This window comes from Diospyros lotus, chromosome 9, assembly GCF_014633365.1.
Source record: "Diospyros lotus cultivar Yz01 chromosome 9, ASM1463336v1, whole genome shotgun sequence".
In the NCBI taxonomy this organism is placed as follows: Eukaryota; Viridiplantae; Streptophyta; class Magnoliopsida; order Ericales; family Ebenaceae; genus Diospyros; species Diospyros lotus.
Window position 1 is genome coordinate 3,723,510 of NC_068346.1, and position 23,140 is coordinate 3,746,649.

The following is a 23,140-nucleotide window of genomic DNA, read 5'->3' on the forward strand; positions in this document are numbered from 1 at the left end:
TTGTGACTAATTGTTCCATTTCATCAACTCTCTTCACAGGAGCGTCTCTTAGTCTCCTTCTCACATGACCAAACCATCTTAGTCTAATCTCTCTCATCTTCTCCTCGATTGGCACTACTCCTACCTTATTACGAATAACTTCATTTCTAATTTTATCCTTTCTTGTATGTCTGCACATCCATCTTAACATCCTCATCTCCGCTACACTCGTCTTTTGCTAATGCTGGTATTTGACTGCCCAACATTCTGAGCCATACAGCAAGACTAGTCTTATAGCTGTCCTATAAAATTTTCCTTTCAATTTTAATGGGATTTTACCATCACATAACACCCCCGATGCATTTCTCCATTTTAGCCAACCTGCCTTAATTCTATGTGCGACATCCTCATGGATTTCTCCATCTTTTTGAATCACTGATCCCAAATATCGAAAATGGTCTTTTCTTTGTAAGATTTGGTCTTCTAATTTTATTATAACATCATCCACTCTTGCATTTTTACTAAATTTGCATTCCATATATTCTGTTTTCTTTCTACTTAATTTAAATCCCTTAGATTCTAAATTGTTTCTCCACAACTCAAGCTTAGTATTCACTCCTTCTTTTGTTTCATCCACCAACACTATGTCGTCTGCAAATAGGATACACCATGACACATCTGTCTGAATATCTTTAGTGAGTTCATCCATTACTAGGGCAAATAGGTATGGACTTAGTACAGAACCTTGATGCAGTCCTATTGTAGTTGTAAATGGTTCAGTATCCCCTCCGCATGTTCTGACCCTTGTCTCTACACCATGATACATGTCCTTAAGGGCTTGTATATAGGCTATTTTGACTCATTTCTTCTCTAAAACCCTCCATAATACTTCTCTAGGGACCCTATCATAGGCCTTTCCTAGATCTATAAACACCATATGTAGGTCCTTCTGATGATCTCGATACCTTTCCATTAGACGCCTCAGTAAATATATAGCTTCCATTATTGACTTACCAGGCATGAAACCAAACTGATTTTCTGACACCTTTGTTTCCTTTCTGAGCCTCTGCTCTATTACTCTCTCCCAGAGTTTCATGGTATGACTCATTAACTTAATTCCTCTATAATTTTCACAGTTTTGAACATCTCCTTTATTCTTGTATATAGGAACCAAAGTACTCTTCCTCCACTCATCTCGCATCTTTTTTGATTTAAGGATGGCGTTAAATAGTTGCGTTAGCCAGGAGATGCCCTCTTCTCCCATGCATTTCCATGCTTCTATTGGTATATTATCTGGTCCCACTGCCTTATGATTTTTCATCTTTTTTAATGCTTGCCTTATTTCATTTGAATTTATGCGTCGATAGAATGTGTAGCTCACATTCCCTTTGGAGTTACTAAGATGTCCCAACCTAACTCTTGTGTCACCACCATCATTGAATAATTTTGTGAAATACTCCTTCCATCTCTCCTTAATCGCTCCCTCATTTACTAAAACATTTTGATTGTCATCTTTTATGCATTTCACTTGATTTAAATCCCGTGTTTTTCTTTCTTTTGCTTTAACTAATTTATATATATCCCTTTCTCCATCTTTTGTATCAAGTCGTTTAAAAGGATAACCGAATAAATAGTATACACAACAGCTCCCAGAGATCCAAAAGCTGCTTAAGTTACCACTTGTCCTAAAGTTAAATTGTTAGGACATGGCCCAATAATGTATGTCAAGCTTTCTAACAAAAACTATAAAACAAAGGCAACACAAGGGCATCACTGATAAACACATAACACTAGAATATACAAGAAAGGGAAAAAAACATGGAGAAGCTAAAAAACATATAAAAAAAACAAGCAAATAAATAAAGGCACCTCTAGAAGTTCAGAGCCCCAAGGAGGGCTTGTACGAAGCGTGTGTCGGTCATACTCGAGAAAAAAATCTCTAATGCGCTCACTGAGGGGATATAATGATGAACATAGTCGCAACCTTAATCTAAAGGCATTTTGTCCATCCTCCAAGTAATCCAGCCTCTCCTGCAGAATTATTCAGAAGATAAATGGCAGTGCCAATTCACACAACCAATTTCAGAGGCTAAATACTTCACAGAATCTCATGCAAAGCCATAATGCTAAATGAAAAATATGGGAAGAAGCAGATTTGAATTTTAAGTACATAGTAAGGTGAAAAATACACTGAAAAAATAAGCCATCTATTGGATAAAGTATAAACAAAGTTCAGAAAAGACTCATTTTGAAAGTAAGGCATCTCTCCACTCAAAGGTTGGGGTTTTGTGAGACTCCCAACAGAAAATCCAATGCTTAAAACATTGAACATAGGATAAAGTCAAGGAGGGAGAATAACTTCAGGAACATAGAATTTAGAAACATTAACATAGATATTGCGCAGAAACAAATGCTTCCATACATACCCTGCCAGTTTCTTGAAGATAATGCGGAACCAGCTCTCTCATTATTCGTAAAGAAATTTCTGATCTCAACCTGAATGATTCATAAACATTACAAATTGCAAGTTCGCAAGCTAAACAGAAAATCATGATAGAAATAGCAACAATAATGCCTCCTATAGAATATCGAATGGCAAAAAAATTATATAAGTTTCCACAATAAATCCTACACCTACAGGCTCCGCTCAACATAATTTGAATCACAGGATTTGAATCTACTGACAAGTGGGATCACCACAGTTGTGTAAGTGAGTGTAGATTTCAGCTGAAAATAAGAACCATTTGTCTCAGAAACAGAGTACATTGCACATCACAGTTGTTGCAAATATCAGGCATCCAAAGCAAGTGAACAACTACAATACAAGATACCATACTCAAGAGGCAAGAGTGTAATTTGTAGGCCATCCTCTTGGAGCTTGCATGGAAATTAATTATTCTTATCTTCCTGATGCTATTTTCTTGCTTGTTTCACAATGATATCTCAATGACAGTCTGTAATTTTGTATCTTGAGTTGCAAAATGAGCTGAACATTGACCTCACCTTTATGGACCAATTCACTTGGTTCTGATCAAGTTTAATGGTCTCTAGAGATCAAGAATACAGTCCCTGCATTAGCATTTCTCTCTAGCCCCAGTAATCACAAAGTTTACATCTCAAGTTCTCTTACCACCAAGCGGGCCTGCTTCTACACATGCACCACGCATTCAATTTGGAGGGTAAACATAGAGCTCATTCACTGCTAGTAGCTCATGGCCGGACAACACAATTGAGCGCCAAAAATTCTCCATTTTTGAATTTTCTTGTACTATGTGTTTCATTCTCACATTTTCCTTAGTGCTTCATTTGAACCACAATTCTGTTTCTTGGAATTGCCTTGCATAAAATTCACCAATTAGCCTTTAGACCATGGTCTAAATCCCAAAAGTTGGACAACAGGTCCCAACCATCCCAATGCAACTTTTTCTAACTGACCCCCAAATTTCACTTAATTGTATCTGTAAAATGAAAAATCATGCACATACCATTTCTAAATGCATTTTATTGATAATACTGTCACAGCAAGAGTTGTGCAATATTTGACTGTAGAATCAAAGAAAATTCAGCACACTGAAAATGGTTAGTGGTATGTTGGGAAAGATGGAATTTACATCTAGCTGTTGTTTTTCCAATGGAGATATCAGAAAACTATCTCTTGCTTGTTCTATGCAAATTTCAAAATAGTACTTTATGGGCATATATAAAAGGTTAGTGGTATGTCGGTTGCAAATCATGCATATCTTTGTAGTTGTGTATAAACTGAACCAGTACTATAACCATACAAAGAAAAAGTGATAGAAAGAAGGAACAAGAATTAACCTTAAATTAGCTTCAATGGAAGTTTCACAGAATTGAAAATTTTATTGTTGTATGACCATTCCTTTTCTTCTTTAGTTGGTCTTTTGTCTGTTCAGGTGAAATTAAATATGTGATGTTCAGCCACCAATAAATGGCAAGTAAAGCAAGTTTTGGTTATGATTTATATGGTTCTCCTTAGACCAACTACATTGTACCTACCCAATTGTTTCAACACTTTGCAAGCTAAAATGATAATTAATCACCACCTCACAACAATGCTCCCACACCACAACAATATGATGTACCAAGCAAAAATATCTAAAGCAAATTTTGAGGTGAAACTGCCCATGTGGACAAGGAATATTATTGAGAGTACCAGGCAAAAAATTTGAAAGGAAAATTTTAAGGGTGGAAGTGCAAGCATGTGGGTTTTTTTTTTCCCAGGGGGGTTTGATAGCAGGAGCTAAATACATACTGAGCATGTGTTGACAATGGAAGTGCTGCATATCCGATTAGTACCTGCAAGATCAAACAGACAAGAGTTCCACTTAAAAGGAGATCAAGGCATACAGCATTGACTAATACTACTAGCAACTACAATGTTAGCATGCCAAAATTGATATGGAATGACAGGTATCCTAAAGGTTAACACAGCAGAACTTACTGGCTTTGGCGCTTCCAGCTTTGTTTGAAGGTCAATGTGATAGAAAGTGAATAAAAGGTGATGCAATGGTGTCCAAGTAGTAGGGAGGGAGACTTTAATTTCATCATGGTAGCAGGCCACCCTCGCCCCAATAGCAACTTGTGTCTGAGCCCATTTCTGGAGCAGAACACCTGGTTCCCTCGGATGCATTGCCTACACAAGATGGTCACATAAATGCATTTGTATTATTAAGAAAACTAAATAAAATAAAATAAAAATAAGTAACCAATATACCTCTAAAGGCTGCCTGCGAACATCTGCATCATCCTTTCTAAGTTCAACACGTATAAACAAATTTCTTTTCCTACTCAAACTAACAGTCAAGGGATAGACATAAAGGCAATGAAAAAGCTGCAAGAAAGGCTCATTTCTAGTCATCGTCCGGAAATCAAAAGCCTGGAACTGCACATATATCAACCAATAAGTTGGCAATATATCATTTAAAAAATACAAATCTGTTATATCATTGCACTAATCATTTACTAATGAAAGTATGGACACCATTCTTCCTCAAAATTATGCTAGGTTTAAAATACATTTTAATCCAGAAGCTGCCAGGTTGCTCATTCAATTTAAAGAACTTGCACTAATAAAAATGAAACCCACAATAATTGGACAGCTAAAACTACTTGGCATGGGCAGTCAAAGTCCAGAAAAATTATTTAAGCTTATATTCCAAAGTTTGAGATCTTATAACCAAAAAAAAAACAAAAAAATAGCCTTCTAAAAACTGTCATTTATCTCATATCAGTTCTGGTATCTAGCCATCTGAATGTAACAGATAACATAAAGCAAAATCAGTACAAGCAATGTGTAATACTTACATCTTCGGCATTAATATCTGGGTTGCCTTGAGTAGTTGATCCATTTCGCTGAATGTCCCTCCCATCAAGGGAATTCCACTTGGAATCACCTGTGTGAGGCCCATCAGAACCATTAATTGGGCCTTTAGTCGATGGAGAATCAGCTAATCGGTCTCCAGGGTCAACAGAATCATTGGTTACACTACCACTTTCCGAAACATTTTCAAAGTCAACAGGACTAGCTTGGAGCTTTTCAATTTCCAATCTCAAGACACCTTTCACAGGCTTATGAACCTTGCGTTTAGGATCCTAAAGAATTCAGAAGCAGGGAAAGATGTAGTTTTAAGTAGAATGAGAAACACGGAATCTCATTGAAAGTTAAAACAAATAATAAGTACAGTAGTGTTGCAAAGAAAAAAGGAAAAAACAAAAAGGCCATTCATCTGCAAACTAATGTCAAGGATCAAGATGGGATAATAGACAATGGAGGGCACATTTGCTGTACAACCATCAGGTGTGAGTAATCTCACTGACTTCATCCTACAATTAATGGGTCTCCAGGGTACTAAAATATAAATATGCCACCAGCAAGTACCTGGATTTGGAATCTTCTAGTGGTGCAACTTCATGTGTGATAATCAAGGTTTAAAAATCTAGTGAGTAAGTAGGCTTGGCAAACACGTCTAGCAAACATCATTATCTTTTTTGATAACTCTAATTATGTGTTAGGATCATCCTCAGCTCAATTACACCCCTATAACAAAGTTAATCTAATAGACACTGTTTAAAACTTCTCTCTTTGCTTCAAAAAATATACATAATAACATAAAATGTTGGAAGCACATCTCTAACCACACACTTTGATTCTATGAGTATTGAGTAACATCCTTGATTATCTCTCAGACTTTTTGGAATATTCACATGAGACATCTAAATCAATCTTCTCATAGAACAACTCAAACTTCAAGTCTCACCACAAATACCATCGACACTGTCATATATTGGATGTGTTAATGACTTCTCAATTTTGTAATATATGGGTGAAGTTATTTTATATTAGATTTGTTAGTTGTTTATTCATTTTTTATAAAATTTATGTATTTAATTAGACAAATTGTTGAATATAGGATCGATTAACACACAAGAAATCACCCTCTTTCTCAGCCAAAACCCACCCAATAGAAAACAATAATAGACAAACCACTATTAGAGTACATCAACACAATAGCAGAAAAGTAAAGAGACAAGAATCTTATCCTGGTTCGGGCATGAAATGCCCTACATCTAGACTGCCGGTGATCGAGACAGAATCCACTAGAAAGCCAATAGGATACAGTACTCCCTCTCGCACACTCTTGGCTATGAACAATAGCCTCCCCTCCCGAGAATACAAGGACCGAGCAAAGCTCTCTCTTAATTCTCTCTAGAGACTGTGCAAGAAAAACAGAAAGAATGAATGCTAAATTCCCTACCCCAAAACCTATCCGCCACTATTTATAAAAGATAGAGGCGGTTACAACCAAAGACTTATATGCAAATAATGAAATAATAAGGGCAGTCGGAAATAATTTCTATAAGTTATTTCTGTTACATTTTAAACACATAAAATATAAACATGCACATTATTTCCAGCTACATACAAAAGCCCTCTTCCGAGACTTGACAACTTAACTAATGCAAATCCTAACACAAGTTGTTGGCTTATATATTAAATGTAACATAAATAGATTTTGATTTTTTTATCCAATAAATGACTAAATGAGTTATTTGTACCAAGTCGTGTTGTGATTCATTCTATGAAATGGGTTATACAAGTAGAGTCATATCAATTCATTTTGACACAATTTATTAATTAAACCAGTTATATGAATCAGGTTGTGTTATCTGTGTAATAAACTAGTTGTTAGAATTTGCCTAAGATTAGTCTTATGGCTCGGAAGAATATAAAGGACAGAACAAAATAAGCCATTGAAGACTGTTTCTGGGAGTAGTTAGGCATTTGTAACGGTAATTACCAAATAAGGTAATTGCAGGTTAGGTATTTTCTCCTTGTAACAACCGCCTCGATGATCTATAAATAGAGGGTTAAGGTGAGTTTTTACTCTCTTGTTTTCATTGTATCTTGTGATTGCGTACTGCAAGAGAAAAAAGCCTTAGTCTTTATAATCTTGATGAGGATAGCTCAGTCATAGAGCTATGAGTGCAGTGCATTCTATCGTTCCTATTGTTTCAAGATAGTGGAAGCCATAAGCCCTCTGATCAGTCTGAGATTCACCGGTTCAAAGGTGATCCGAACCAAGATAAATCAAGTGTCCCTTGTGTGTGGTTTTTTTCTGTTTTTATTCTTGTTTTGTCTTTACCGTGAGTATTCGGTGTCCTTCTTGAGGGTTGAGTGTGAATGTGTGATGTGAGTATGTTCAACACTAGTCATGCGCTTAGATATTTAACAAGATTAGTTAATCATGTTGTGTTCAAGTCGACCCATGTTTTGTTACATTGATAACAGACCCATTAATGCCACCCCAAGTGTGGTCATATAAGTCAGTGTGAGAAGAAGACTAACAAATGCTCGTGAGAAGAGTCAATGGAATAGAAGAAGTTTGTAATAGAAGACAAAGAAAGACCAAGAAAAAATTGGAAAGAAATACTTAGGCATGGCATGAGATATACTAGTTGTATTAAAATATACAGTAAACGATGGAGATGATTAGTAAGCTTCAATGCATGTAGTCAAGCTTACTTCATGGGATTAAAATCAATTGGCTGAAAACCAAACATTTGAGTGCAATACCTTCTGTAGTCAAAGCCAGACGCCTACTTAAAAGCCTTTTTAGTCCAAGAAAAAGTGTCCATGACACAATTAAGTGTTCAATATCTAACAATGCTCAAATGTTCAGAAATATCCTAGCACTTCTAAATACATTACATCATTAAGGAAAACATTTCCTCTTTTTTGCCCTTCTCTGTTATGCTAACTAGAGTCCTCAGCTCATATGTTATACCTGAGTGCAAGCATGCACAAACATGCCGAAGCTTAATAAGTAGACAGACAAATGCATGTGTGTGGGGAGAGAGGGACCTGATCGAAATTAATAACCCAAGCAACAAGCTGAAAACAAAATATTTGGGCCCACTACTTTTCCATGTCAGAACCCACAACCTATTCGAAAACCCTTTTAGTCCAAACAGAAAAGCAACCATAGGGCTGCTAGGCAATCAATACATTATAATGCTGAAGGTCAACATTCAGAAATATCCTAGCACCTTCCAAAGAGATGTGTCATCTCCAGGTGAGATAATCCTCATGGAAGTGGTAACTGATTTTGAGCTTTTCAGCAGCTTCTACAGATGTAAGATTGGTTCTTTAGTGACCTAGATATCCCTTCATGGTTCGTTGTGTTTGTCAGGAACCAGTCCTGACCTAGAGTTCGTTTGAAGATAGAAATGAGAGCGAGAGAGAAAGATGAGGAAGAAAACAGAGAGAAATTAGGGAGAGAATTGAAGAGAGAAAGGAATTCAGTTTTGTTATTACTCAAAAACCTCCAAAGCAGTCTCGAGTAGCTTATATAGCTACTCTATAAGGCAGTTGTTTCAGTTACATATTGTAACTGAAAGTGTACAAGTTATCAACTAAAATAACAGAAAAATTAACGGCTGGTAACTATTACTCCTGAGAAATAATCTGCTATCTTGACATCACCCCCCCCCCCCCCAAAAAAAAAAAAAAAATTCTTATCCTCAAGAAAAAACAAAGACCACCTATAAAAGCCTCAATTAAAGATTGAGTGTAGTTGTGATAAGCAGCTCTTAGACTCCACAGGTTTCAAATCTCAGCCTTTTCTTTTTCTCCTCTTCCACAGTTTGTACGGAGAAATCTTGAAGAACTTACTCCATACCACAATCATTGGATGGTGACTAACCTTCTTCGAGAAAAACCGAAGGCCTTTATCTGTATAGTCAGCTGCATATGTCTCTCCCAATAGTGGATTAAATGGCTTGCAATGTCTTCCCCTTCAGTCAAAGCATATCTGGATACAGCAAATGCAGCAACATTTAAAATCCTCATAAGGCTGTTACCTCTTTTTCCCCATTCATATGCCTGATTGAGAAGATAAGAATACTCCAAATCATCGAAACATTTTTGCAGCGAAGAGATAGGTTCATAAAAGTAGACAGGAAGGCAAACTTTTGTCAGGTCCTTCCCAATATTGTCTTTAATGCACAAATCAGATGCACTGCTATTTAAAGAACCTGAGGAGAGAAAATCTCGAGTGTCAAAAAATGCATTGTCCTCAGCAACTGTGTCTTCCTCTGCAACATCCACCTTTCATTGTCATCTTCAGACTCGCTCACATTTCCTTCCGTTATGATTGGTTCAGCATTATCTCTTGGTGGAAAATCCACAGAAATGCTAACTTGAGGCAGCTTAGAAAACATATGTAAGAATCCATCTAACCTTTTCGCCAAACCATCCATAGATGCATCTAACTTCTTCTCCAAAGATTGAATCACTTCTTGATTCCAACTCATTCCTTCCTGAGTCTGGCAGTCCTGTCTCCCTCATGTCCATCCTTGCCTGCAGGCTGCTCATCTGCGCCTCCAATTGCTTCATTCTCATTCCTTCCACCATTATCTCCTTCCAACAATTCCGATTCTACTCGACTTCTACCAACAGCAAACCAAGGATCGGCTGCTCTGATACCAAATTGTCAGGAACCTAGTCCTGACCTAGGGTTTGTTTGAAGATAGAAATGAGAACAAGAGAGAACAACAAGGAAGGAAACAGAGAGAAATTAAGGAGAGAATTGAAGAGAGAAAGGAATTCAGTTTTGTTATTACTCAATAACCTCCAAAACAGTCTCAAGTAGCTTATATAGCTACTCTTTAAGGCAGTTGTTTCAGTTACATATTGTAACTGAAAGTGTACAGCTATCAACTAAAATAACAGAAAAATTAACAGCTGGTAACTACTCCTGAAAAATAATCTGCTACACCCGAGATCTTAATAATGTTACCCCCAAGTTATGTTTCTTCCAAACGGGCATATTGCACACATTGAACGCTTAACATTATTCCAGTGTCTGAATCCCTCGCATCACAACAACTCATTTGCATGTACTTGAGTTCAGTTAAACATATTTATCATTTATGCATTATCACATTGTTCGGACATGAACTAAACATGGATGTAGATAGCACCAACATCACTTGAAAGCTTGTCAGGGTACTTGTTAGGGGCTTAATCAACTTTAGGTAATATGAATTATGAATCTATGACTCATCTGGTGTTGATCATGTTTTATTTGAAAGAGAGATTATAAAGCAATAGAATGGCATCTTAAAATATAGTACTCAAAAGAATCTACCACACCTGGAGGGAGTCCTCTGTATAACCTTCCTTAACTTTGTTCAAATTTGAAATCTCAACAATGACAGAGCTTCCACTGGAGTAACCTGGCTTCCCATCTAAAGCGATCTTCGCACTTGATTTGGAAACGCCATCATGGGAACTTGACCCAGAAATGCTGGGAGCCAGAGGACTGCTGGGAGAAGCTGAGCCACCAGAAGCTGCAGTAATGCTATTATCAAATAATGGAACAATGGCCCAAGCAAATGACTCTCTATAAGGCATGATGCGGGACCACACTTGCAGTTTCTGCTTTTCTCTCTCGGTCAGGTGAACCTATTGAGTTAAAGAGAACAAATTGTCAACCAAAACAGATCAAAACAATTCCAACGTTTTTATATGGACCAAAACTATCTTCGACAGACTAACTAGCACACCCCAAAAGCTTCCTTTAAGTGCATAAAATATTTCAAAAAAGACTACCAAAAGCACGTACACCTAGTTTCCCTCAAATGGAGTTCACAGAAAAATAATGTTAGGCCGCAAAAATAGATGTGTTAACTTACTGGCTCTTTGCGCGAATAGACAGAGGGTGTCACTCCACCTTCCTCAGTGGCAGGCTTCTCTAACTGGATCAAAAGACAAACTGATGCTGATGCAGCATCCAGATAGAAAATACCACGAGGTTCACAAGAACTCCTAGCCTGGAAACATTGGCATAAGACATAGTAAATTGTTGATTACTGTCTCTGCTATCACCATAAGATAAAAAAAACCCTGCAGATATGCGTGCGTGTGTTTTTTTTTTTTCTTTTTTTTTTTGGGGGGGGGGGGAGAGAGAGAGAGAGAGAGAGAGAAAAGGACGCGGGTATTCAGGAAGAAGAAGAAACAAACTCCACCCAGCAAGAGGAACTCTAAAGTTGCTATAGCTTACATCCTGCATCTCAGCTGGAAGCATACGGAAGATGAAATCCTCTGATAACTTTTCTCTTCTCTCCCTATTGTATAAGCAAATTGTTCCATAAAATGGCTCTACAACCAAAATTGAACATGATGCCAGGTTTTTAAACAAGTAGGAAAAAAGAATCATTAGGAATATAACTTACAAAGAAGCAACTATTAACTAATATAACAGCACTACCCAACAGAAGAAACATACCTGCTAGTCCTGCTTGGAAAGATAAGGATAAGACTTTCACAGAGATCTTCAAGGCACTGTGACAATAAGAACAATGTGATGAGAGAGAGAAAGAGAGAGAGAGAGTTGATGTGAATTGAAAAGGACAAAAGTAAATCCTATTAGAAATATTATATGAAAATCATTGGGCAAACCTGCTACATTGCGCCAAATGATTTTCTTGAACCCTTTGCCCAAATATCATTGACCTCTCATTTTCCCAATCAAAAACAGGTTCATAAGCAGGCAGAGGAGATTCACCCAGATGCTGCAAATAGAACATTTTAGATTTTCTTACACTTCAAGAAAGCCAAATTTAAAACCACTTAACTACAGTTGCAAAAATAAAATGCAAATAACATATAGTGGTATCACATACAAGTAAGAAAAAATAAGATGAAGAAAATTCCAGAGAAAAGAATTGTACTACATAAATATCCTAGAAACATCATCCAGAATAGCTAACCTTTGGAACTTTAGAAAGTGATGAGTCAAACAAGGTAGTATCCATAAACTGCCTCCCTGAGGTACTGGGGATTTCATCATCAGTAGCATCCTCAGTCTTACTTTGCCTAACATTAGCAAGATGCATTTCTGCAGACAGATTTGAAAATATATCACTACGCATACAGTATGTACCATTAAGTGTGCCAATTAAAACTTGTTTTTGTGGATGCCATATTTAAGATACTCTGCAGCACACTACATTATATTATTTAAATAGACCCACGGGCATTTCTGAGTTCCCTACCTGTTTCAATATCAGTATCAGGACCCTCAAATATCTGATTCTGAAAAGAAATTGGACCAATACTATCATAGCGGCCATATTTGTTTTCATCCTTGACCCAATCAGTTCCATAGCACTGAACAAGTTCATTCAGATGTGGCCACTGCTCTAAATTTTCATCAAGCTGCAAGAAAAGTATGGCAAAAAATTTGAATATATCACATATAACAAGCATTAATCCCACCAAGTGGGGTTGACTACATGTATTCTAGCTCATCAATCATCTCATTGTGTCAATAATACATGTTTAATATATTCAACAGTTTTTACTCTAGTTGTCGACTATTTCACACAACCCTCCTCCTTGATCTGCACTTACAACCAACTGTAATAAGTAATTCCTTCGACATTAGAAGTATTGAAGTGATTACTTACTCAATGACATGCAGAGTTTGAATATATCACAGTTTATTAGAAATACTAACAAAATCCAACTGAGATATTCCTATAGTAAATCAATAAATCATTTACTAGGAATAATATTGCTGAGAAAGCAGCAGTAAAGTAAAAGAAGAGGATGAGGTGGAAGAATTTCTATGTTTGCTTCTCAGGCACGTCCAGGCTGCAGAGTTTTAGTGCTTCAGTGTTTAAGCAAAGCCTTTGGATAATTACATCAGGAACAAAAATTTTTGCTTTACATATTAAGCTTTGACGGTGTAGATTTGGGAACATATTACATGAATTTCTTGTATTACAAAATTGTCAGCTGCTAACTTCGCCAGAAGAGATCAAGTCACGCAATAGAAAATTAGAGTTGAAAAATTAGAAAATGTTTTCTACAACTGAACAGACCCTTAATGTTGCATTTAAAATTAGGGTTAAAGAGATTAGGATGGTTGTTGGAGGTTAAGCACTACCTTTGGCATAAAATGGAAAGAAAATGCTTAGGCCCTATGATTTTTACTATTTTCGGATTGTTTTCAATTTTCAGTTTTCAAAAACAGTGAAAACGTATTTACTTTCATATTTTAAAAAATGCATTTTAAAAAACAAGGAAAATTTTTGTAAAGAAAACTCAAAACAACAACATGTCGTTGTGGCTGTTTTCATCACACACACTCAAATTTTCCAAAACGCAGAAAATGCTACAAACAAAAAGAACACATTTTCAGCAATCTCAAAACAACCACTCAAAACACAAGACTGAAAATGAATTCAAAACTCAAAACTAAAATACGAAGAGAGCAGTCCCTTATTCTTTGAGAGGAGGTTGGTAAGCATGACGTGAAGAAAGGCCACAAAAGAGTGAAACAAGATGTGCTCCTCCTTGAAGGCCTCCCATACAACAGCAAAAAAAGGCAAAATTAAATAAATACCAATAAAATCCAAAACCAAAGTCCATAACAAGTAACAATCAAAGAGGAGATAATCCACTTACTCCACTCCTTCCTTACACAAAGCACTAATCTACCACAATGGGCCTTCTCTTCCTCAAATTATCAATGTTGAGATGCAACCAAGTAGCCCAGACAAACAAAGAGACTCTAGGAGGCATTTTCACTTTCCAAACAGCCTTCCAAGGAAGCTTATCCTCTCACCTTCACTTAGCATCTCATCAAAGCATAACACAATAATGTCCTTCCCTATGACACCCCGCTCCTCCAAAATGTCAAAAAATGCAGCTTATACAGTGATTAGTTAAGAACAATATTACCAGAAACAAGACTATTGACAGATGAAAGGTGGACAATTTTTATTGACTGGTCAACAAATTTATGAGGTTTACATAACTATGATGCCATTTGCACTCTTCTTTCACTTTCAATACATGGCAATTTATGATGTATGGTTTGGAATCAATAAGGGTGAGACCAGCTTTTTTTTAGAAGACTTGGTTGCCTTTTTATTGGACACAAACACAATTTACAAGCCATACATATATCTATGAGTGTAAGCAGGAGGTGGCAGCGTAGCCCTTTTAGGGCAAGAACTGAGATTTGCCAAAGGAATTAAGCACTTGAAAATGTGGAACCAAATTTGAAGTTGTGTGTATGTAAATATATATGTATATATATAATCTAGGACACATTAAAAAATATTAGGAATTAGTGTTTGTTTATTTTCTTTCTTTTGTTTACTTCCTATTCTTCTTTTGTTATTTTTTTTTTACTGTGGGTTTACTACTCACTGGACTGAAGAATGTGCATTTGTGCCTCATCGATTAGAGCCACATTCCTCTATTACACCCTCTGATGTCCAATCTTTACAGAAGTCCCTGAAAGGTGTTGAAAACAGACTAAATACTCTCACTGAGGGTCTAGAAACCAAGCTGACCAATCCTGAGGGTATGATGGGAACAATTGATGACAAGCTGGACCAACTCCTCAAACAATGGGGTATACAACCCATCAAAGGTGAGTCAGTTGAGTCCCCTTGTTCTAATGAGTCGGTTTACGGTGTCCAAATAATTGATCCTCTACAATATTCTAAAGAAGACGAAGATGTAGAAGAACAAGAAAAAAATTGTTATAGCAGTTGAGGAAGTTCTCGAGGATGATCACAAAGAAGCTTGTCAGGAGATTGAAGAGTCCAACAATATTATCCCTAAAGAACTCCTGAAACCCCTATCGGTTTGCCTATTCTTGAACTTCCCAATGTCAATTCTCAAGTGATCCTCCCTTCCACTAAACCTCTTCCAGAGTAGCCTTCATTAATGGCACTGATTATTGATATTTGATAATGAGTTTTTGAGTTTATTCTTGTGTTCTTGCTTTTGGCTTCTGCATCAGGAGGTCATGGTAAAAGCAAGTCATATTCATTGCCTAGATTGCACGGATACTTCACACTACATGCTACGGAAGTATATTAGATCATTTCAGGAAACAAAGTGACAAGTGTTCAATAGAGAGTGTTGGACGAGAATGAGGTTCCAAGTGGAAGGAAAAGTCTAAGTTAAAGAGGAGTGTGGAAGCTTTGCAACACTTGGTGAAGAGATTAAATCAGATTATATTAAGTTGTTTAAATTATATTTTAGTTGTAGATAATTGTTGTAAATTTGTATTTTATATCTGTTTTATCTCCTAATCTTTAGGAGATAGTTGTTCATAGATTTTAGGAGTAGATTACTCAAAATCCTTTCCTACTTTATAAGAAAGAGATTAAGTTGTAAACCTGTATATATTTTCAAAGCCCTCTCAGTATCAATCTAAGCAAGCATTCTTGATTTCCTTAGGCTTGTTTCATGATATCAGAGCCCGATTCGACAGTGACTTCTTTCAGTTTCGATCATGGCCGAAACAAACCCAAATCCAACCCTAACCGAAGCCTCAACCCCCAGTTCTTCAAGAACCTTTCTCCCACTTCTGTCTTCATCAAATCTCTCTACAACACCTATTGATAACCACCCTCTACAAATTACTCAGCATAAGCTAAATGGGAGTAATTTTAGAGAGTGGTCTCAATCGGTAATGTTAGTGATCAAGGGCAAGGGCAAATCCAAATATCAAACTGGATCTATACTCACTCCACCATCCACGGCAGCCACCTATGGCCTTTGGGAGGCAAAGAATTCAACTATCATGGCTTAGTTGATCAACTCTATGGAGCCTAAAATTGGGAGAACATACCTATTCTACAAAACAACAAAAGAGATTTAGGAATCAATCCAAGAGATATACTCGGACTCAAAGAATTCCTCTCGATGCTTTGAAATCCAATCTGCCATTAGGACAACCAAACAAGCTGATAGCAACAAATACAATAAGATGATAGAAAAAGATCGAATTTTCGACTTCCTATATGGCCTTAATCCCGAATTGGATAAAGTTCGAGGGAGAATCTTGGGCATAAAGCCCTTACCATCTCTTAAGTATTTGCAAAAGTAAGAAAGGAGGAAAGCAGGCATAAGGTGATGTTTCAGCACCAAACAGACCTTGTTTTGCCACACCAAAATGTCATGACCCTATGAGTAATAAAAGGGTATTATTGTAATAGGGTAGAATAGTTTATTAGGGATATTCTAGCAATTAGTTAGGTGTACATGGCTGCATGTGCAAGGCTGTTAGGGGACAAATATGCCTATATAAGGCTGATGTAAATGGAGGGGAGATATGCTGAAATTGATAATAGAAAATCTGATTCTCTCTCTCACCAATTCTCCCTCTCGTTTCTCTCCAATCTGCTCTCCCTCATTTCTCTTAACTTTCTCCCTAATTCTCTTCAATCTCCCCCTTCATTTCTTCTTTGTTCTTCCCCAATTCCTCTTCTAACCCATTACGAACCCTAGGTTCGTGACACAAAACTCGGCCCTTGCCTCTATCAAACAGGGAGAACTTCTTCCCAAGACTCAAGGAAGGGAAAAAATATAGTGTGACCATTACAAGAAACCCTATCACACTAAGGAAACCTGCTAGAAGATCCATGACAAACCAACAAATTGGAAGCCACGACCCAGGAAGAAGAGCCCTAGATCTGCATATAATGTAGAGGTTTCAGCAGAAACTAAACCTAGTTTGAACCTATCCGAAGATCAAATACAAGCCTTGTACAGGCTTCTCAATCAAGGTACAGCCCAATCAAGTTCTAATAACCCACAGGCCAATGCATCAGTGGCCTTGCAAGGTAATTCCCAGCACTACTCCTTAGCTTCTAAAAGGATTTCTAAGAACATATGGGTAGTTGATACTAGTGCATCAGATCATATGACAAATTCTACATGTTCTATGATTGATTATACCCTATGTAACTCCTCCCTCAATATATCTATGGTTGATGGAACGACCTCACCTGCTTTGGGAATGGGAACGATATGTATATCTAAACTGAGGCTCAATTTTGTACTACATATTCCTGGTTTGCAACATAACTTACTATCAGTTAATCGAATCACCAAGGATATGAATTGCAATGTAATCTTCTACCCTTCCTATTGTGTGTTTCAGGATCAAGCCCCGGGGATGATAATTGGCAATGCTAAGTTGTTGGGCGGCCTTTACTGTCTTGCAAGAGATTTCCCTAATTCTTCTTCAAATAAAGTTGTCCTAAGTGTAACCACCAATGCTAAAGTCTTGTTATGGCATAAACGCTTCGAACACCCTAGCTTCCCCTATCTTAAATCATTGTATCCTGATATTTTCAGAAATAAAGAGCAGATTTTTTCATGTGAACAATGCACTCTTGCTAAATAACCTAGATCACATCATCTTATTCAATTGTATAAGCCTTCTAAACCTTTCCATTTGATCCATAGTGATATTTGGGGTCCTTCTAAATCATTGTTGTTAAAATCCCGATTTTACTCGTACGATTTTACGATTTTATACTTCAGAGACCGTCAAACGATTCAAATCTCATGTAAAATCTTATTTGGGGTAAAATCCTATAAAATCCCGATTTTAAGTGTACAATTTTACGATTTTATGCTTCAGAGACCTCCAAACGATTTTACGCTTCAAGTATAAATTGCAACTTAAATCTAATGGAGAATATTGGAATCATCCTTTAAAAAATTTTAAGCTATATTTTGCCTCAAAATTGCCTATACCAACATGTTAGTTTTGAGTTATATTTTGGAAGCATCATCTTTTGAGTAATAATAAGGAATAATCAGGTTATTAAATGATATTAATTTATTTTTTATAAAATTATGTTATTATAAACATATATTTATAAAAATTAAAGGATATTTTTAATTGTCTCTAAAATCTTATGATTTTACGATTCGATTTTACGATCCGATTTTATGAACCCTTTTTCGATCCCACTTAAAATCCAGATTTTAACTACCTTGTTCTAAATGCCCTAATATCACTGATTCTAGATGATTTATTACCTTCACTGATGATCATTCTAGGGCTTGTTGTGTGTATTTAATGAGATTGAAATCAAAAGTTAGTAACATATTCAAAAGATTTCATAAGTTTTTTATGAATATGTTCCAAACTTCTATTAAAATCCTTCAAACCAATAATGGCCGAGAGTATTTTTCAAATGATTTCACAAACTACTTGGTCGAGCATGGTATCTTTCACCAAAACTCTTGTCCAAATACACCCCCAACAAAATGGGGTAGCTGAAAGAAAAAATCGACATCTCCTAGAGGTGGCTAGAGCTATGATGTTTACCACTAATGTCCCTCACTCCTATTGGGGAGAAGCTGTCCTCACAACTACTTATTTAATCAACCACCTTCCCTCCAAAACTTTGCAATTCCAAACCCCCCCTTAGCATCCTTTGCACTCTGTATCCAAATGCCCCTAACATTTTTTCTATTGATCCTAAGGTCTTTGGATGCATTGTGTATGTTCACAATAATGCTCTATCTCGAACCAAATTGGACCCTAAAGCTCACAAATGTATCTTTGTTGGGTACGCACCCTCTCAAAAGGAATACAAGGGCTATTGTCCTACCGATCACAGATTTTTTGTTTCTATTGATGTTACCTTCTACGAGGATCTTCCATTTTATCCCATTACAGGCACAAAACCAGTCCCTACTGCTCCTCTTCCCTCCTTCCTTCCCATTGATCCTATCCTACCAATGTGTTCTCAAGGGAAAGCATCCTCAGCACCTTGTGATAACACACTGGTAGAACCGGTTGCTTCCCCTATTAAGCCTGCACATTCTGTTCTCCCCTATGTTTTTCATACCTCTGAATCTCCTCATCATTCTGGGCATGAGAAAACTAGTACTAGCCCTAAATTTGGTCCTCATCAACCTTCCCCACATACAACAACTGATAACCCTCTGTTTACTTACTCTAGAAGACCTAAAGGCTGGCCAGAACCAAAGCAACACCAGCCATTACTCTCATATGCTGGTCCATCAGAAGAGAATATGGTTAATGATGGGGGGACTACTACACTCAGAAACAACACTAACAGTAATGCTAGAGAGGAAAATGGTTTGGATTGGGTTGTTTCTATAGCTCTGAGAAAAGAAGTAAGGTCTTGTGTCAAATATCCTATGTCTAATCATTTAACTTATGGCAAATTGTCTCCATAGTTTAGGGGATTTGTGGCCAAGATTGACAGCACTGAATAGGGGTGTGCAAAAAAACCGGTACACCGCGGAAACCGCCCGAACCGAACCTGACCGCACCGCACCGAACCGATCGGTTATTTTGTCAAAACGGTCTAAAACGGTTTGTAGTATCCCCAAACCGCGGTTTACGCGGTTTGGGCCCTTGGCGGTTAAAGAGGAGTGTGGAAGCTTTGCAACACTTGGTGAAGAGATTAAATCAGATTATATTAAGTAGTTTAAATTATGTTTTAGTTGTAGATCATTGTTGTAAATTTGTATTTTATATCTGTTTTATCTCCTAATCATTAGGAGATAGTTGTTCCTAGATTTTAAGAGTAGATTACTAAAAATCCTTTCCTACTTTATAGGAAATAGATTAAGTTGTAAACCTGTATATATTTTCAAAGCCCTCTCAATATCAATCTAAGCAAGCATTCTTGATTCTAAGGCTTGTTTCAGGGAGACCTAAATGTCAAGTTAAAGGGCCATAAGTTTACGCTACAGGCCAATTTACCAGAAGAAAGACAAAGGAAGATAGAATAATCAAGCTGCAGTAGTTGATGAATTGTTGACAGTCAAGTGCCAGCGGTCGATAGGTTACAAGAGACATGCAACAGTTTCCGTCCAGGGAGCATCTTATTAGGAAATTTGCACATCATGCCTAGTTAACTTGAAAATTTCTAGGCAAAATTTGTGGACTCCCTACAACTTCTCATAGACGTGTCGTATTAACAAATTAAATTGGGGGCCACAAAAAATGACATGGTATAGGTTGGCACCTAAGAAAAAATGTGCTTTTTCATTAATGTTAACCAACCCCCATTGAAATATATCCCTCTTACAAGATAACTACAGTCCTAGGAAATGACATTTTCCATGATACAACTATTCCTGTTATCTGGCTGCTTCTGGTATAGATTAAAGAGAGTATGATGTTCAGGACCACTATGCTTCAATCAAACATCTATTTTCATATTTAAAAGAAAAAGAATGTGCTTAAGCAATCATATACTCAATTTGCAATCTCCTATGCAAGGTAGATGAATATAAAGTCAAACCAGCGGCACATAAAATGAGCAAGAAAAGACTATCAGAGATAGCTAAGCCAGATATGGTCAAACCATTAGTTTCTGTCAGAATTAGATAGCACCAGAACTTCCAAAAGCAGAGAAGGAGTTTTAATTTTTCACTAAGGCGTTGGAAAATAATGATTATTAATGTAGCAATAAAAAATAGGCAATAAACGCATTTTCAATGTCAACCAATAAGTTAATATAACATAATCATAAAAATCACCTAAACTATAACCATGCTGATATGTAAACTCACCAATGGGTCTAAGTTCAGGTTAGCAGTGTAAGACTGGCATGGTATTCTCCGAAAACGATTCCCATGTGATGACAAGTTTTCCATGGCCTGAAACACAGGTTCAAGAAGAAACCGCAAAACGTCATATGCCAATCAGGAACAGATAAAAGAAAATCATCAAATTAGCATTTCATGTGAGGTGGATTTAATCCCCGTGACCAGATAAGCAAACGCATTAGCCCATAGATGAAAAAATCAGAGCTCACAAAATGGGACCATCTTCATCACTTTTAACACATATATGCATACAAATACAAATATCATTTTCCTTTTGCAGGCTCTTAATTAGCATTTTATACATGTACAAGCAGAAGACATTGGGGGGGCGGGGGGGGGGGGGTGGCGCAAGACCATACTGAAACCATCAAAAAGGGACAACCAAGTGTCCTGGGAGTAATAAGGAGTGACTAAAAGCCCTCTCAAGCTCACTCGAAGCCAGATCAACCCTTACAATGTCCACTTGCAGTTCAGAATGATTTTTATCATTCAAATAGATATATGGGTTCTATGAAGTTAACGGACTTCAGGAGACTAACTTCGACAAATACTTCTCAAAAAAACAACAAATACTAGCGGAATATCTCCCGCCCCACCCAAACCATTAGAAAAAAAGCACCAGACGTGGGAACAATAACCTGAAAGATGTAGAATGCGGCTTTACCTGCTCCACTACGAACTCCTAAAACATGAGATCTGCAAACCCACGCCCTCCTTGCAGCCCCAGATCGTCCAGTGAACCAAGAAACGACTCAACCGACAGCAATACATGCGGCGAAAACCTGAAATTAGTATAAACCCAGTCGGAGATCGGGCTAGAATTAGGCTTTCGTGTCCCCTGGCGACCAGAATTTTAGAGACGCCTCAATGTGTCTGCGTTTTCTCGCGAACCGCTGAACTGAACAACAAACCCGCAACACACAATGGAGTAATCAATGCGAAATGTATTTGTGTGACCAGTGAGTGGAGTACAGGTAAACACTACAGTATCTATCGGATTTAAAGAAATCGAAAGACATGCACAGAGAGAGAGAGAGAGAGAGAGAGAGAGAGATGGAACCCTACTTATAAGCAAAGTAAGGGCTTTGGCAGTGGGGGCGACGATGGGGCGGTGCCTCTTCTCTCTCCCCCCTCCTCTCTCTCTCTCTCTCTCTCTCTCCCTCTCCCTCTCCCTCTCCCGTCCAGCGAGCATAAAACACTAAACGAAACCACAGTCAGATGTAATATCGATATATATATATATATAGGTCTAATAAGTTATAAGTAGAAAATTTGATGACCCTTTGGACGCGGGTGTTTGGTTTGGTGGCGGCTCTAACCACTCCTCAGTCATCAGATTTTAATTTTTTTTAATTTTTTAATTAAATTACTTAAATATTAATAATATTATTATCAAAATATATAATAATTAAATTTATAATACATAAACCTCGGGTACAAATTAAATTAGTAAATAAAAATAAAATTATCAAATTTAATTGATAATAAAAAAATTTAAATTTAAGTATTATATTATACTATTATTGACTGGCCGACAATAACAATAATAATGTAAATATTTTTTTACGTATAATTTGAATAATATAAAACATTAAATTAGTCTCATAATATTTAATGATTAAAAATTAGTCTCATAATTTTATTATTATAAAAAATAATAATCATATAATTTCAAAAAGAAAAATCAAAAGGACAGATAAGACTTGACTAATGATTAAAAATTTAAAAACAACCAAAAAGTAACCTTAAAATCAACATGACACCTACTAGGACCAAGGTCAAAAAAGTCATTTTGATGCTTCATGAGTTGCCAACCGTTTGTTGGTGTTAGTACTGACTGGTACGTGCAATTATAAGGCATCTCAATTGGATCCAACCCGACGTCTCTAGACGGACCGGGTTGCCAATTTGGGCTTCTCTCGGTACATAGCCCTACTTAGGGGGACAACGTTTTTTTATCAGTTCCATTCAAATTGGATGGATTACATTTGTATTCAAAATTAAATTAAATTAATTAAATAAAGTTTTAAATCGAATAAATTGAAAAAAAAAAGTTTTAATTAAATAGATTACATTTGTATGCACTTTATATGATTTATTTTTAGTTAATTCAGTTCAGCTTCTTGTTGGAACAACTCGTTCCTGATTTGTAGTGTTAGTTAATTTTTTAATTAATATAATATTAAATTTATTTTTCTTTAATTAATAAAATAAAAT

At 36.7% G+C, this 23,140-nt stretch overlaps 1 protein-coding gene across 3 annotated transcripts in view; it reads right to left on the reverse strand.

Moving 5' to 3' along the window:
• Nucleotides 1-22,091, reverse strand: part of LOC127809453 (guanine nucleotide exchange factor SPIKE 1) — a 60,775-nt gene extending 38,684 nt beyond the window's left edge. Inside the window, exons 1-16 of one of the 3 annotated variants that reach the window (XM_052348249.1) lie at nucleotides 21,989-22,091; nucleotides 21,588-21,821; nucleotides 20,888-20,974; nucleotides 12,559-12,721; nucleotides 12,274-12,401; nucleotides 11,963-12,075; nucleotides 11,790-11,845; nucleotides 11,565-11,662; nucleotides 11,197-11,334; nucleotides 10,655-10,966; nucleotides 5,305-5,592; nucleotides 4,715-4,882; nucleotides 4,442-4,633; nucleotides 4,253-4,296; nucleotides 2,406-2,475; nucleotides 1,849-2,010 (exon numbers count right to left, since the gene is read on the reverse strand). In XM_052348249.1, coding sequence (XP_052204209.1) covers nucleotides 1,849-2,010; nucleotides 2,406-2,475; nucleotides 4,253-4,296; nucleotides 4,442-4,633; nucleotides 4,715-4,882; nucleotides 5,305-5,592; nucleotides 10,655-10,966; nucleotides 11,197-11,334; nucleotides 11,565-11,662; nucleotides 11,790-11,845; nucleotides 11,963-12,075; nucleotides 12,274-12,401; nucleotides 12,559-12,721; nucleotides 20,888-20,971 — 2,016 coding nt within the window. In that variant the 5' untranslated portion in view covers nucleotides 20,972-20,974; nucleotides 21,588-21,821; nucleotides 21,989-22,091. Of the gene's footprint in view, nucleotides 1-1,848; nucleotides 2,011-2,405; nucleotides 2,476-4,252; nucleotides 4,297-4,441; nucleotides 4,634-4,714; nucleotides 4,883-5,304; nucleotides 5,593-10,654; nucleotides 10,967-11,196; nucleotides 11,335-11,564; nucleotides 11,663-11,789; nucleotides 11,846-11,962; nucleotides 12,076-12,273; nucleotides 12,402-12,558; nucleotides 12,722-20,887; nucleotides 20,975-21,561; nucleotides 21,822-21,988 lie in introns of those variants that run through there. The other 2 variants (XM_052348250.1, XM_052348251.1) reach the window with 2 other exon arrangements.
• Nucleotides 22,092-23,140: the final 1,049 nt, after the last annotated feature.